General features: G+C 37.9%; 2 protein-coding genes across 2 annotated transcripts in view; both read right to left on the bottom strand.

Moving 5' to 3' along the window:
• The window catches only part of eea1 (early endosome antigen 1), a 34,341-nt gene extending 19,359 nt beyond the window's left edge, over nt 1–14,982 (bottom strand). Inside the window, exons 1-10 of the mRNA XM_028448513.1 lie at nt 14,821–14,982; nt 9,031–9,108; nt 8,828–8,940; nt 6,258–6,312; nt 6,113–6,178; nt 5,983–6,010; nt 5,804–5,908; nt 4,847–4,968; nt 3,259–3,414; nt 60–176 (exon numbers count right to left, since the gene is read on the bottom strand). Coding sequence (XP_028304314.1) covers nt 60–176; nt 3,259–3,414; nt 4,847–4,968; nt 5,804–5,908; nt 5,983–6,010; nt 6,113–6,178; nt 6,258–6,312; nt 8,828–8,940; nt 9,031–9,108; nt 14,821–14,844 — 864 coding nt within the window. The 5' untranslated portion in view covers nt 14,845–14,982. The remainder of the gene's footprint in view (nt 1–59; nt 177–3,258; nt 3,415–4,846; nt 4,969–5,803; nt 5,909–5,982; nt 6,011–6,112; nt 6,179–6,257; nt 6,313–8,827; nt 8,941–9,030; nt 9,109–14,820) is intronic.
• Nucleotides 13,353–15,790, bottom strand: part of ube2na (ubiquitin-conjugating enzyme E2Na) — a 33,523-nt gene continuing 31,085 nt past the window's right edge. The window contains exon 6 of the mRNA XM_028448512.1: nt 13,353–13,368. The gene's annotated coding sequence lies outside the window, so the exon portion shown is untranslated. The remainder of the gene's footprint in view (nt 13,369–15,790) is intronic.

Genomic DNA, 15,790 nt, shown 5'->3' with positions numbered 1-15,790 from the left:
ACTGACAACTGGGAAGCGGTCACATGGTTTTCCAAGAAGCACTGATCAGCGTATCATACCTGACTTTGCTGCCGCAGATTGTTCAGGTTGCTCTGCAACTGGTGGATTTGTTGCATGTAGACGGCTGTTTCTTGTGGACCTTTCTCTAGCTCTGCTTTTAGTTCAGATATGGTCAACTGCAAAGCAAGACATAGATTATAAGGCTCTATATTAAAGAAATATAGAGAATGTAAGAAAATTGGAATTACCACACAAAATGATAAAAAAATAAAATTAAAAAAAAAAAAAAAAAAAGGTACGGCTTGCACAAAAAGAATATAAACAAAAATCACAAAAAGAGAAGAAATTTGGGAAAATAAGGTGAAAAATCTGAAAGAAGGAAAAGCTTTTAAGGCACAGTGGGAACGAAAAGTTTTACCTCGAGTTTACGAATCTTGAATATTGAGGGGGTGCAGAGGTATACAGTGTGAGAGGTAGAAGAGGACAAGGAAGAGACACAGGGACAAACGTAAGTCACGAAACAACAGCAAACGATGACCCTCAACACAGCTGAGAAAAGAGAGGTGGTAAAATATTTTTCCAGGTGTTTCTTGTTCAGAATAATGCTGGAAAATGTTTATGGGCAAAATTTGCATTAGGGACACATTTGGGATGTTGAAAATCATGGAACTCAAAGATGGCAGTAGGTCACTTAAAGTCCGCGTGAAGCAGAAATAATGTTTGTGTTATGAGTTTGTCACGCCACAGAAATGTGTCATTGACCACTGAGCCAAATTTGAAAAACCAGCACTTCTCTCAGCTCTGAGAAGCTTGGAGGCCGCGGAAGTTTGGTGTGCTTCAGCAGCAGGGTCGGGTTTATGCTAATGATGGCTCCGTTATGTAACGCACCCGATTTCTGACCCGCCCATTATAAATTATAAATGGTTGAATGGCTCTTTACATGTTTAAGGAATACATTTATAACCTATTTAACATGTTTAGAAGAAAACAACAGAATTTGCTTTACACGGTCTTTAATATCCCATGTTAGTATTTGGGGGTCCTGTGCTGAATGAGCAGCATAGCAGCAGTGCTGATTCCTCATTTTTATTTACCATGGGGTTGAATGATGAAGGTCTTTCCACTCCGTTACAGTGGGGCAAAAAATTATTTAGTCAGCCACCAATTGTACACCTGTAATTTTCATCATAGGTATACCTTAACTATGAGAGACAAAATGAGAAAAAAAAAATCCAGACACACACTGTTGCTGGTATTTTGGCCCATTCCTCCATGCAGATCTCCTGTAGAGCAGACTTTCGACTCCCTCCAAAGATTTTCTATGGGATGGAGATCTGGAGACTGGCTAAGACACTCCAGGACCTTGAAATGCATCTTACGAAGCCACTCCTTTGTTGCCCGGGCGGTGTGTTTGAGATCATTCTCGTGCTGAAAGACCCAGCCACATTCCATCTTCAATTCCCTTGCTGATGGAAGGAGGTTTTCACTCAAAATATCACGATACATGGCCCCATTCATTCTTTTCTTTACACGGCTCAGTCGTCCTGGTCCCTTTGCAGAGAAACAGCCCCAAAGCATGAAGTTACCACCCTCATGCTTTACAGTAGGTATGGTGTTCTTTCTCCTCCAAACACAACGAGTTGAGTTTTTACCTAAAAGTTCTATTTTGGTTTCATCTGACCAAATAACATTCACCCAATTCTCTTCTAGATCATCCAAATGCTCTCTAGCAAACTTCAGACGGGCCCGGACATGTACTGGCTTAAGCAGGGGGACACGTCTGGCACTGCAGGATTTCAGTCCCTGGCGGCATAGTGTTACTGATGGAAGCTTTTGTTACTTTGGTCCCAGCTCTCTGAAGGTCATTCACTAGGTCCTTCGTGTGGTTCTGGGATTTTTGCTCACCAATCTTGTGATCATTTTGACCCTATGGGGTGAAATCTTGCGTGGAGCCCCAGATCAAGGGAGATTATCAGTGGTTTTGTATGTCTTCCATTTTCTAATAATTGCTCCCACAGTTGATTTCTTCACACCAAGCTGCTTACCTATTGCAGATTCAGTCTTCACAGCCTTGACAGCTCTTTGGTCCTGGCCATATGGAGTTTGGAGTGTGACTGTTTGAGGTTGTGGACAGGTGTCTTTTATACTGATAATGAGTTCAAACAGGTGCCATTAATACAGGTGGAGGACAAAGGAGCCTCTTAAAGAAGAAGTCACAGGTCTGTCAGAGCCAGAAATCTTGCTTGTTTGTAGGTGACCAAATACTTCTTTTACTGAGGGATTTACCAATTCATTCATTAAAAATCCTACAATGTGATTTTCTGGATTTTTTTTCTCATTTTGTCTCTCATAGTTGAGGTATACAAATTACAGGCCTCTCTCATGTCATCTTTTTAAGTGGAAGTACTTGCACAATTGGTGGCTGACTTAATACTGTTTTGCCCCACTGTACACTTGAGTGGTAACGGAGTGGAATGGAAAACACAGTCACAGCCATCACACACTGAGCTACAACTCAATGGTTCCTGTTCTCATACCTAATGTGCTACATTGCATTTTGAAAATTGACATCAAAAAGTTGTTCTGTGGTTTCCATAGATACAGTTGATGGTAATGCAGTGGAAAGGAAAAGTGCTAAAAATTGTCAATCGAACCTGCATTGCAAAAAAAAAAAAAACAGCAGAACTATGTTTCTTTGGGAGCACAAACATCAGCATGTTTTAGACCCTTTTCTCTCCATTACACCGTATTCTGAACATTGGCTGGTTATTAGGCATTCTGCTCAGCAAGATGATGACACATTCATTAGATTCTGGTACCTTGTTGCAGGGAGACATGTCAAATATGTCAGGCTGAGGCCCTGAATTTGAAACCTCTTCTGCAGATGGCTTCACTCATCATCACAGCAGTCTCAAGTGTTAAATATAGCTGAAATGGCTATTATTGTATAAGCAGGAATCCTTTGAGATTCAAAGTTTGATTGATGAATGATTTGTAGAAAAAGAGCTCCAGCACTTGATCAGACATGACAACAATAAAAGACTTTATAAAATTTTCAGTGTAATCCCATTTCTGGGTCCTTAATTATAGCCGTTAGAGAAAAGAGATCATTTTAAATAAATGATGACGTACTTGTACAACAATATATTTATTCTAAATATGGCTGGATTCAGCAAAGACATTTAATGCATGTTATAATAAGTGTAAAGGCTTATAGTGACAGAGAGAGGCACACCCATGTGTTTTTAGCCTGCTGACCTTTGAGGTAGAGTAGTCAGCCTGCAGCTGCTCGTAACGGTTTTTGAGGCGTTCAGACTCCTCCTCCCTTTCCCTGGTCATGCTGTCCATCAAGGTCTGGACCTGAATGAGCTCCTTCTGCAAGACCTCCACATCCTCGACTCCAGGTCGCTGCAGCTAGAGGGCAGAGCAGAGGCACCGTGTGTGTCAGTCTGGTGGTAAACATCAAAAATAGCAGACAGCGTTTAAAGCAAAAAGTTAAAGAGGAGATGAGACGCACTTGTGGTTACAAAACTACAACAATGTAGGTTCAAAACCATCATATGCAAAATAAAACATTTAAAAGAACAGCTATTAAGTGAATAGGAAGTCAAAGTGTTATACCAAAATAAAACCAAAAATATAGATGAACACATTTCTGTTGTATAAAGATAAATCATTAAAGTCGTTGGGAATAAAAGCACCCATAATTAATTGGTAGAAACCAATGCAATTCCCCAGTTGCTGGAGATATTATTTTCGACCAGACAAAGACATATTGTAGGCCTTATAAGTCAACAAATCAAAGATCATTTGCTCGAAACAAAAAACATGTAAAAGGTTTGAATGTTTGTATTGATCACTGTAAACACTAGGGGTGTGCATAGCTATGAATCTGACAATACGATACGATTCATGATTTGCATGTCACGATACAATCTATCTCGATACTGAATAATACAATATATAATCATCAGTACAAAATGGTATGAAATACAATTTTTTTTTTTTTTTATAAACTTGGAAGAACAAGTAAATGGTAACTAACTGTAATTCAAGTACAGATATCAAAAACAAGTGATATATTTAATGAAACTGTCAAATTACATTTTTTTAAATAGTTTAACTTTTGCTTCTACAACTGATTCTAATTCTGTTAAGTTCTTAATTTCTTCAAAATAAAAAAGTAACCACACACCTATAAAAGTGCTCAGTATGTTTGATGAAAATAAAGTGCAATCAACTTCTAAGCTAAAAGTCATTGGGGAGTGAGGTAGTTTAACAAGGTCTGATGTGGTTCACTGACACATAGTGACCAGACGTTTACGTGCTATGCATTAGCACAATAAAATGTTTTTTTTTTTTTTTTTTAAAAAAAAACATGATTTAAAAAATGGATTTGGACATTTTTTTGGATTGATACGATATTCGCTGAATCAACTTTTTCTTACACCATTACAAATCATGGTAAGAATGGAGGAAAAAGGCTTCCATGCGTCCGTTTACAGGACTCCACATCCCACAATGCAATGACTGAAACATTTCCGACATTTAAAAAAAAAAAGTTTTTTATTAGCGATCAATAAAAACTTTCAAGCAGCGATTCAAACCTTTTTTTTTTAATTACTTTTGATTTATTGATCTATGAGGACTACACTATGCTGTTTTAAAATACACTTAACAGTGAAAATGGATGGTGGAAGGTTGCAAATGTGCATCTACGTAAAACCAGCATCAAAGATCATTTCAGGTATTTAACAAAAGGTTCATGTGGGCAGGTGTGAAACATATTTCTGGAGCGTCAAATATCCATCAAAGTAAAGGTGAGTTAGTGTGATGAGTAAGGTACCAGTTCTGTTTGGAGTCTCTCGTTGTCATGCTTTTCTTTCTGGAGCTGTTCAGTTAATCTGCCGAGTTTCTGGTCAGCAGCCTCCCTCAGGCTTCTCTCCTCGTCGTATCGCGACTTTAAGTCTGTCAAATAAACAAGTCAAAGAGAAAAGTTCATTCAAATCAAGTCATCAACATCACCCGCCAAAAAAAAAAAAACCGGAACAAGGGCAATGACTACAGAAAAAATAATTGCGCGCTTCTCATTTTCGAACTCCATCAAGGTATTGATACCCAGAAGCCACACACCGAATTTGGTTATCCTATCTTAAACAGTTTCTGAGAAAAGCTGTCCCATTTAACTCGGAGGGACAGACGGAGCTCAAACCTATATCGCTCTTCCACACTTTGTGGCGGGGGACAAAAAATACCACTATAAAAAAAGTCTGCCAGCTTCATGCTAACGTCTATGGGAAAACCCATGTATATGCTCATGCTAACTATTACCGCGATGGGCAGTGATTTATATAACACACCGTTTATGCTTAACTTTCACAAACACAGTCTTAGGAGTGTTATAAAACAGTAAACTTAAACATACTCACAGGCACATGTTTTTTCAAGCCGAAAATACAAGAACTTAGTTAGTAGAGACCAGTAGGCCATGGGCTTTCAAGATGACTACTACGGCAACAGTGGTAGGTCAAAACACAAACTCACCCACAGTGTAAAGAAAAACGGACCAAGGGCAATAACTCCGGAAAAAATAATTGTGCCCTTCTCATTTTCGAACTCCATCAGGGTATTGATACCCTGAAGCCACACATCAAATGTGATTATCCTATCTTAAACAGTTTCTGAGGAAAGCCGTCCAGTTTAACTCGGACGGACGGATGCACAGATGGACGGAGCCTAAACCTATATCCCCCTTCTACTTTGTGGCGGGGATAATAAATAAACTTGCTTGTTCCACACTCACCTACTATCTCTGTGGCTAGCTGTGCTGCCTTTTGCTCAAACAGGTCTTTCATCTGCTTGATGTTGAACTTTTCTGTCTCAGATTCATTCAGCTTCCTCTCAAGGGCTGAAATAAAGAGAAACCCAGTGACTGATGATGCATTTTCATTTTCAATGTTTAAAAAATGTAATCAGCACCACCTAAATCCTCTGGGCCCTGTCCATCGCTCTGAAGAAACAAGAGCAACAGGTAGAATTGGTGTTAAAAGGTTTCTCTAGTGTTCATGAAAAGAACTCGGTGTTAATGTGTAGAATTATTGAGGGAATTTACTTGCTTCAGGTGTCCTTGGACTTTGTCTAACTCTTTCTTCAGTTCTCCAGAGAACCATCTTTCCTCCTAATGAAATGAAATCAGTCACACACCAGTAAGTCTTTGTATTGCCACAACCAACCAACGTAGAGAAACACAACGCCACCTTAAGAGACGTGTGCAGATCCTGTACCTCCTGGCGCAGCATTGTCAGGTCTTCCCTAAAACAAGAATGGAGCAAGCTCATGAAAACACAAGGGTAAAAAACTACAACAAATAAACAACAACCTGTGAAAAGCACAGTTTTCAAATAAAGTTCAAGTTACAAGGAGTACACATAAAGTCAATCAAGCTGTTTTTGTCCAGGTTTTCCCTCTTCCCGACCAAGGACACATTATTTAATTTCATAAGATGACCATGTGCTCTGAGGTGTGTCAAGAGTAAATATGTCCTGATAATCGGCTTTAAAACAGGTCAGAGCCGACAATCGTTAAATATTAAACTTATTCAATATTTATGAGTAAAAATTGTTGCGTGTAGAGTAACGACTCACGTGCCTGTGATTTCTGACGTGGAACCAAACGAAGCCAATTAAGAAGTGAGCTGACTGAGAAACATGTAATGCTGCGTTCAAGGCAACTAAGAACTCAGCATTTCCAGGTTAAAAGTAGCTGGGTTTCAGTCACTTGATTATGACGACGCGCAAAGGGAAGACGGAGGGCAGGCAGTAAAATTGGAGAATACGCCTATGGAGGAAACCACTGCAGAGAGTCCGTATCGCACTGATTTAGATTCAGTTTCAAGACAAAGATGAAAACAATTAATAAACAAATAAGTTGGGCGTGACCCGTATCACATGAAGATGAGTGAGTTTGACAGAATCTAAAGATTTGCTGACCAGGCTCTGAGCAGCTCCTTCAGTTGCAGACTGAAACACCCACAGTGTAGAACTGAGCGCTACCGCAGGTAAATCATCCCCACCGCTGTACGACTGTACAATAAAAAAAACTATCTAGTCCTTCACACATCCTACAACACCAAACAGCAGATGAAATTTATTGTCTGTTCAAAAGTGCAGAAATTTGTCTTACAACACGGCTCAATGAAATTAATTCAGTAAAAACACTAACATCACTATCAACGAATAACAAATTCAAAAGAACAGCATTATGTACAGTGCTACCGGGCATATAACTATTTTGTGAGTGGGTGGGTCCACAACCTTGGTACCAAATGGCTCCACGATGATTATCGTTTGGTCTTCGCCAGGGTGAATGTTTGTTCTTTTATTATTTTATGTGTTAAGATGCTAGCAGCTAGCAGTAATGGCTATAATGTAAACAAACACGCAAAACATCTTAACGTTGACATTAGCCTGACAGTTAAGGATACAAGAAGTTTGTTTGTCACATACATATATACTACTACTGAATAGTACTTTATGACATGTAGTGAAATAGCATTTGGGTGTTCAGCTTTTACTGTGCACAGTGTGCAGCAGGGGTGAAAGAAAGAAGTAGCAGGGAGCAGGGCAGCCTAAAAAGTCCTAATGAAGTCCATAATAGATTATCGGTAACTTAATAATCATTACTTAGTAAATTAGCATTTAACGACAACCTAATGCTATATAAACATAACCACAAAAACAACATACCTCTGATGAAGTGGTCACTAGAGACAAAGGCATCAGCAGACTCTGCTCCTCCCGACTGCAGACGTAGGTTTAAAATCCACTTTTTTACGGCGTTGATCTGTGAGCTTTTTACATTTCTATAAAATCTCTTTTCCTTATCTCGGTTAGAACCGATTACAATTACGTAAATTACACAAAACATGGGCATTTTGATTATTTCAGATGGCAGATTCACAAGCTTCCAGCCCTCCATCTGAATCTCACACTCTCACAATGCAGAAATGTGACGTCACGTGAAATCAACCTATTCTGGTCTCCAAGTTAAACCGAGCTCAGTGGCAGAACGTGGAAATATCTCAAACATGGCTGAGAACTAGAATATTGAATTTTCATGGAGTATGAGCACAGGTGGCATTCCAAGTCACTTTTTCAAGCAGTGGGTAGGAAAATGACGAGTTTGAAGTTGCTTGGAAGGCAGCATTACATCACGTTGTTTGATTTTGTTTAATCATCTTAAAAGTTTGATCAAAACTGTTCTATATCTAATTTTGTATCTTCAAATGTGGGAGTCTGTAACATAAATTCAATATTTATGGGTAAAAATCTTTGTGTGTAGATTAAGCAGACGACTCTTGACTCATGAGCCCCTGATTGATTTGTGACGTTGTACAGAATGTAGTCAATCAAGAGGCGAGCTGACTGAGGAACAAGGAAGCAGGCGTAAAGTGTCTCCTGTAAAGCGTCTTTGAGTTTTCTTTAAAAGTGCTATATAAAACTGATCTATTATTATTATTATTATTGTCATTATTAAAATCCTTATTTTAGTTTGAGTCCAAGAAACTACTTGATTCCCTCCTCCTAATTAAGATTTATTTAAATAAACCAGGTCGTATTCTTTTCTGTACTCATGTACTACTTGTTTTTCAGCCTATTTGGAAATCGATAAAAAAAAAAAACAGATCGATGAGCAGGAACTGATAAAGCATTGGAATCGCTAAATCCTTATCAATATACATCCCTATTCATGTGTAGGCTCTGTAACAGATTGAAAAATCATTTGAGATTTTGAACATTCTCATGTGTGTACCATGCTGTAGTCTCACCGTGTGGGAGCCATATGAGCAGGAAAATCTCCAGTGTCATGGAAAAGCTCATAGTGCTTAAAAAGCTCCTCAGCAGAGTTGTGTGACTTCATGCACTGAGGACAAATAAAACCCTGGACACAAAAACATGATGTATATATTTTAAAGACCTTTAAACATCAGCTTTGCCAAGTGATGAGTCTATTTTATTTATTTTTTTTTACCTCAGAAGTCTGGTCGTGGTTCAGATCGGTGCTGGGCTGCTCTGACTCAGCATTCTGGGACCCTCCCTTCCCAGGCGTCTGTGTAATGAAGAAAGGCATGTGGTTAAACTTTGTGTGGCCCACATCATGGTAGAACAGAGGTTAGGACTTTATTATTCATAATACACTCATAGTTTACAGTTCTATGTTTGGAGTGTCACAGAGCCTGAGGCTAGAATGAAAAGATAGAAGTTTCCAGATCAGGGCGTTGTTGGTTTAATCTCCAGATATTAGGTGACTCGAGTGAATGGTAAATGTGACATGTGAGGTGGTGCTATATGAGTATTATCAATTAACTAAATTAAAACAATGAATAAAAAAACCAAAACAGGAATACAGATGAAAAGAATGGCCACATTTTGGTGAATGAACGATTTAATAATTCACGTATTCTCATAAAATGGTCTGTGTGGGAGGAGCCTGTAGGTGAAATGAACTTAGAGCCAGGTAAGTATTGAATCCAACCAGTTCGACTTTGACCCCTCAATGAACAAACCAGCCCTACGGTGACTTTTAAAATAAAGCACCGACCTCAAACACATTATTGCAACACAGCTCAGAAATACAACAGAAAATGTCAATTATTTGCAGTATTTAAGTTAATATTTTAATGTAATTGAGTGTCTTAATCTCTGTATTATATTTGGTGGATGTTAATTCATTGCTTGTTATTATAGCTTTATTCAGTATCAATGTAGAAAACAAAGGGCTTTTAAAAATTACCGTAAAAGGTTAATTGGACCAGCACATACATGATTTCTGATCAATATCTTTGCTAACAAAACTATTCTAACATGCTTTTAAAGATGCACAGACTGTGTGTGTGGTAATCTTTTCCCATTCATTTCTTTTTTTAATTTTCTAATATGTACCTACAGTGCATACGGAAAGTATTCACAGCGCTTCGCTTTTCCCACATTTCATCATGTTACAGCCTTATTCCAAAAGGGATTAAATTCACTTTTTTCCCCAAAATTCTACACACAATACCCCATAATAACAACTTAAAACATGTGTTTGAAATTTTTGGAAAATTCATTAAAAAAAAAAAAACAAAAAAAAAGAAGAAATCACTTGCACATAAGTATTCACAGCCTTTGAGATCAAGCTCAAAATTGAGCTGAGGTGCATTCTGTTTCCTGATCATCCTTGAGATGTTTCTACAGCCTAATTGGAGTCCACCTGTGGTAAATTCAGTTGAGTGGACATGATTTGGAAAGGCACATACCTGTCTATATAAGGTCCCACAGTTAACAGTGTATGTCAGACCACAAAACAAGCATGAAGTCAAAGGAATTGTCTATAGACCTCCGAGACAGGATTGTCTCAAGGCACAGGTCTGGGGAAGGGTACAGAAAAAATTCTGCTGCTTTAAAGGTCCCAATGAGCACAGTAGCCTCCATCATCCGTAAATGGAAGAAGTTTGGAACCACCAGGACTCTTCCTAGAGCTGGCCGTCCCTCTAAACTGAGTGATCAGGGAAGAAGGGCTTTAGTGAGGGAGGTGACTAACAACCCGATGGTCACTCTGACAGAGCTCCAGGGTTCCTCTGTGGAGAGAGGAGAACCTTCCAGCAGGAAGACCATCGCTGCAGCACTCCACCAATCAGACCTGTATGGTAGAGTGGCCAGACGGAAGCCACTCCTTAGTGAAAGGCACATGGCAGCTCGCCTGGAGTTTGCCAAAAGGCACCTGAAAGACTCTCAGACCATGAGAAACAAAATTCTCTGGTCTGATGAGACAAAGATTGAACTCTTTGGCGTAAATGCCTAGCGTTATGCATGGAGGACACCAGGCACCGCTAATCACCTGGCCAATACCATCCCTACAGTGAAGCATGGTGGTGGCAGCATCATGCTGTGGGGATATTTTTCAGCAGCAGGAACCGGTAGACTAGTCAAGATTGAGGGAAAAATGAATGCAGTAATGTATAGAAACATCCTGGAAGAAAACCGGGTCCAGAGCGCTCTTGACCTCAGACTGGGGCGACGGTTTATCTTTCAACAGGACTACGACCCTAAGCACACAGCCAAGATATCGAAGGAGTGGCTTCAAGACAACTCTGTGAATGTCCTAGAGTGGCCCAGCCAGAGCCCAGACTTGAATCCCATTGAACATTTCTGGAGGGATCTGAAAATGGCTGTGCACCGATGCTCCCCATCCAACCTGATGGAGCTCAAGAGGTTCTGTAAAGAGGAATGGGCCAAAGTGGCCACAGATAAATGTGCCAAGCTTGTGGCTTCATATTCCAAAAGACTTGAGGCCGTAATTGCTGCCAAAGGTGCCACAACAAAATACTGAGCAAAGGCTGTGAATACTTATGTACATGTTATATTTTCATTCTTTATTTCTAATACATTTGTAACATGATGAAATGTGGGAAAAGCAAAGTGCTGTGAATACTTTCCGTATGGACTGTAATCTACAATTCATACACCAAAAACTAAAATCAACTTCCACAGTTTATTTTGTTCTCCAGGATTTTAATATTAGGGAAGAATCTTCCAAAATGCAAATAAATTGCATTATAATTAAAGTGATGGTTGAATTTGGATATTTCTGCTTTCACAGAGCATTAATGAAACTTGACTCCGTTAAAAATACTAACTCCTTTACCAAACATGTCCTTTTTAATACAAAAAATTAAATATGCAATTAAATCAGTAAACCCTATCAGTCTAGCACAATTGTCTAAATCTGGGTTTTTCAACCACTGAGAAGATTGTCAGGTGTGTCGTGGGAAATTATTAAATTTTACCTACCGGTAATTGGTCTAAAATTTTTTTTTTTTTTTTTTAAACCACCATTAAAAATGTTTAACAACACAGAACAAAATTAAATGATAAAACTGTCTCTACTTATAATAATAATTATGGATGTAAAGATTAATCGTAAGTAGGGAGGCACCGAAAAAAAAAAATTGAGGCCGAAGCCAAATAAAATATAAACGCTTGGCTAAATACCGAATGTGATTGTTAAGTTTTTCACTATTTGTTTTTAACTAGTGCATAAATAGCCTAGAATACATTTTTAAACATGTTTTTTTAATTAAAGTAAATGTTTATTCAATATTCTGACATTTTTTTTTTTTAAATATTCCAGTAGCCTTTGCTTTTCATAAAAAGCACAACAAAGTTTTTCATTTATATTAGCCCTTCAAATAAAACAAAACATGCATTCCATGAAAAAGCTAAAGTGCATTAAAGGGGTGGTATGATGAAAAAAATCACTTTATAATGATTTTGCTACAGTGATATACATCCCTTTAGCCTCATTCAGAGGACCAAAGTAGAAAAAGTTTCCTCCCACCCTTGTTATTTCACATTTTGTAAAAATTCAGCTTTAAACAGGACAGTTGGATTTTTCCCACGTTGGTAGGTGACATCATCTAACACGCCTCCGAGAATGTGAGCTCCTCCCTCTCCAACTATCTAACAGCTAAAACAAACACTGCGGTTTAATATAGAATATATATTATACTTTATTGCCATATATGTAAATACAAACTGCACTACTGGACACCCAAACTGCACTACTTTTTCTGCTGCCGATCATGTTGGGAGTCACTGCTTGGAGCCACATATCCATTGTTTACACACATCAGCTGTTAGCACTCCGTGCTAATGCTACACCAGCTTATGCAGCGAGACCCGGTGTAGTGTCAGGAGGAAACGATGGAGATGTTTACGAATTCAGGGCTCACAGCGCTAACAACGGACTCTGTTGTGGAATTGGACAGTTTACGCGGTGACGGACAACGGATAGTAGTAAGGAGAGAGTCTGGCTGTGTTGGTGTGTGAAAAGGAGGAGCTGTTCCTCCTGCTGCAACGCATACATACTTTTCCGACTCAATATCACTGCACGTTGTTTGATTGCGTCATTGCATCACACATGCTACTATTCGGCCTTGCTTTTAGCTCACAAAACCGAAGGCCAAATGTTGCTTTTTATGCAACAGTGCACCCTTAAACGTAAGGCAGTTTTCAAAAGTGTCACGGTTCACATCGATACTTTGAAATTGAATTGCAGTACTAAAAATATATATATATATTTATTTTTTTTTAAAACAGCAAAGGATGCTATCTCTTTCAAAGTTGAAATTCAGGATGCACCACCATGTTTTAAATCAGAAGTGTGGAAGCATTTTGGCTTCCCCAAGACAAAATGAAAGAAGTGAGAAAGAAAAAAACGTGTGAAATCCAAGGTAAGAAGGGCACAGAGAGGAAAGGGAGAAACAAAAGAGAGAATGAAAGCCATAGTTTATTTATATTATTTCTTTGATATGGGTTTTGTTTTTCAGTCCAATTGTTAAGGCACAAAATACATTTTCAGTTGCACTTTTAAAAAGAAAAGGAACTATGATGCAGTTTTGCATAGTTTACTGTAGAGCCAGAATTGAAATGAATAGGCGTCTTCTTCATGTGTACTATTTCTTTATTTATTTAATTCAGGATTTATTTTTAATTAAATTGCATTGTTTTGCAGAAAATTAAATAATAGAAAAAATACATAAAACAAAACAATATTTAACAGAATAAAGGTAAATTGTACTTCTAATCAGTTTTGTTTTATATTTGTATTCAAGAACATTGATTAGAATGACTGCATATTTTTTATTGCACTTTTTATTTGGAAAAAAATAACAGTAAAAAAAAAAAAAATCGTAATAGATTTTGTTGTTGTTGTTCCTTTCATTCCTATTAAAAACATGTATCAAAATGACTGCAGATTGTTAATTGCGCTTTTTTTTTTATTAGAAAGAACTATGAAAGATCACAAAAACGTTTTTTCTTTGTGTTTATTTGATTCCTATTCAAGACACTTTGGTAGATTAGAATGACTGTATATTGTTCATATAAGCTACGAAGTTTCCTTCTAAAAAACATTTTCGGTTGGTGGTGTGGGTTGGGATTATTTTCCAATGAAAATATGTACCCACTGTGGTCTACATTTTCTCTTTATCAGGCTTTCATTTGCTGTCCAAAATGTCCACCAACTAAAACATGCACGAAGACCAAATGTATTTAATTCACTTCACTTGCACAAGTTACTTCAACACTTCTTTTCAGGCTGAAAAGTCTTACCAATGCAGCGCGTGGTGCCTCATGGGAAATGTAGTTCTGAGCGGAAGCTAGCTAAGAAACTAACATCTGCACTTCCCCGTCATTAACAATAGTGATATTTATGTATTCCACCAATGTAACTATGAATATCATAATAGTCTCAAGGGGTTAGACCGTTAAACCCACCATGACACAACATATAAAGGCCCACCGTCTCAGGCTAACATCAACACTAGCATGTGACATAATCGTGATGTGTTTATTTATGATGCTTATAACATAGCGAGTAGAGACTACGTATATACAATTTTATAATGAACGGCTACATAAGCGTCCCAGGTTTTCTACAAACTAAATAGTTCTAAAGATGTTCACACAGCAGCAACAACAACAATACATTAGTGCTTCACTAGCTGCACTGTTGTACACATTGGCATATGTCTGGTTAGCATTTTATAGCTAACCAACCCAAGAAGCGCTTGATGTATTCACTGTAACCTGCCGCATGGGCTGCCAGCGAATGATTCCCTAATGCACACACTGAATACCCCGCCCACAGGCGCTGCGATGTGTAACAAAACGTGCGTCCCTGTGATGAACGTAGCAAGCACAGGCCTTCGAAAGAAAACCAAACCTCGTTCTGAAAGCGAAAGCGGTGATTAAGGCCACCGCTTCTTCACAAACTCACCATCTGCAGTATCCGTCTGAGCATGTCCGCGGTTCTTCTGTCACAAAAACGAGTGAAAACGTTTCCAAAAGCAAAGTTTACGAGTGAAAGTAGCGAACACCTGACCGGGCTCAGGCAGCGGCGGGTGGGCGGGGACACAGTCAGTCCGACGATGCATCAGCCACTGGGAATGTTCATTGTTTTATTACAAACCACACATTTGATCACACAAATATCATTGTTTGATTTATGTCAGCATTTAGAATAACCACCGATCTGAGCATTAACCCTAACAGGAAAGAGTTTAGTGTGTTTTTGGACACATTTTGCATCTTTTTGTTGGAGTTTGTGTATTTGTCAGTTTTATGTGCGTATTTGTACTCGTCTTGTACACTTTTAGTTAATTTTCTAAATATTTGTTTTTGGTTTATTAATATTTTTTTCATTTTTGTTGCGTAATACTGTATACGCGTTTTGGGAGTCATTTTGAATCCTTTAGTGTATTTATCAGTTTTATGTGTTATATTTGTACTCGGCTTGTGTGTTTTTGGAGTCATTTTGAATATTTTAGTTGTCTTTATATACATGTTTTATTTATTTATTTATTTTTTGTGCATATTTGTAGTGGTCTTCAGTGTTTTTGAGTTAATGTGTGTGTTTGTTGTTCTTTTCTATATTTTGCAGTTTTTCTGTATATTTGTATAGCCTTAAGTGTTTTTTTAATGAATTTGTGCAATTTCTAGTTTTTTTTTTTCGTAATATTTGTTTTTGGTTTATTATTTTTTCTATTTATTTTTGTGTGTTTTTTTTTTTTTTGGGGGGGGGGCATTTTGAGTATTTTTTGTTGGAGTTTGATAAATTTATCAGTTTTTGTGTCATCTTCTGTGTTTTTATTGTTGCTTGTATATGGTTGAATATATTTTTCAGTTTTTTTTAATGTATATTTCTACTCATCTCGAGTGTTTTCGTAGTAGGTTTGTATATTTTTTTA

This window comes from Gouania willdenowi, chromosome 6 (genome assembly GCF_900634775.1).
Source record: "Gouania willdenowi chromosome 6, fGouWil2.1, whole genome shotgun sequence".
NCBI lineage: Eukaryota > Metazoa > Chordata > Actinopteri > Blenniiformes > Gobiesocidae > Gouania > Gouania willdenowi.
Note: the sequence above shows the minus strand (reverse complement) of the source record. Positions and strands in the feature narration are given on the sequence as shown.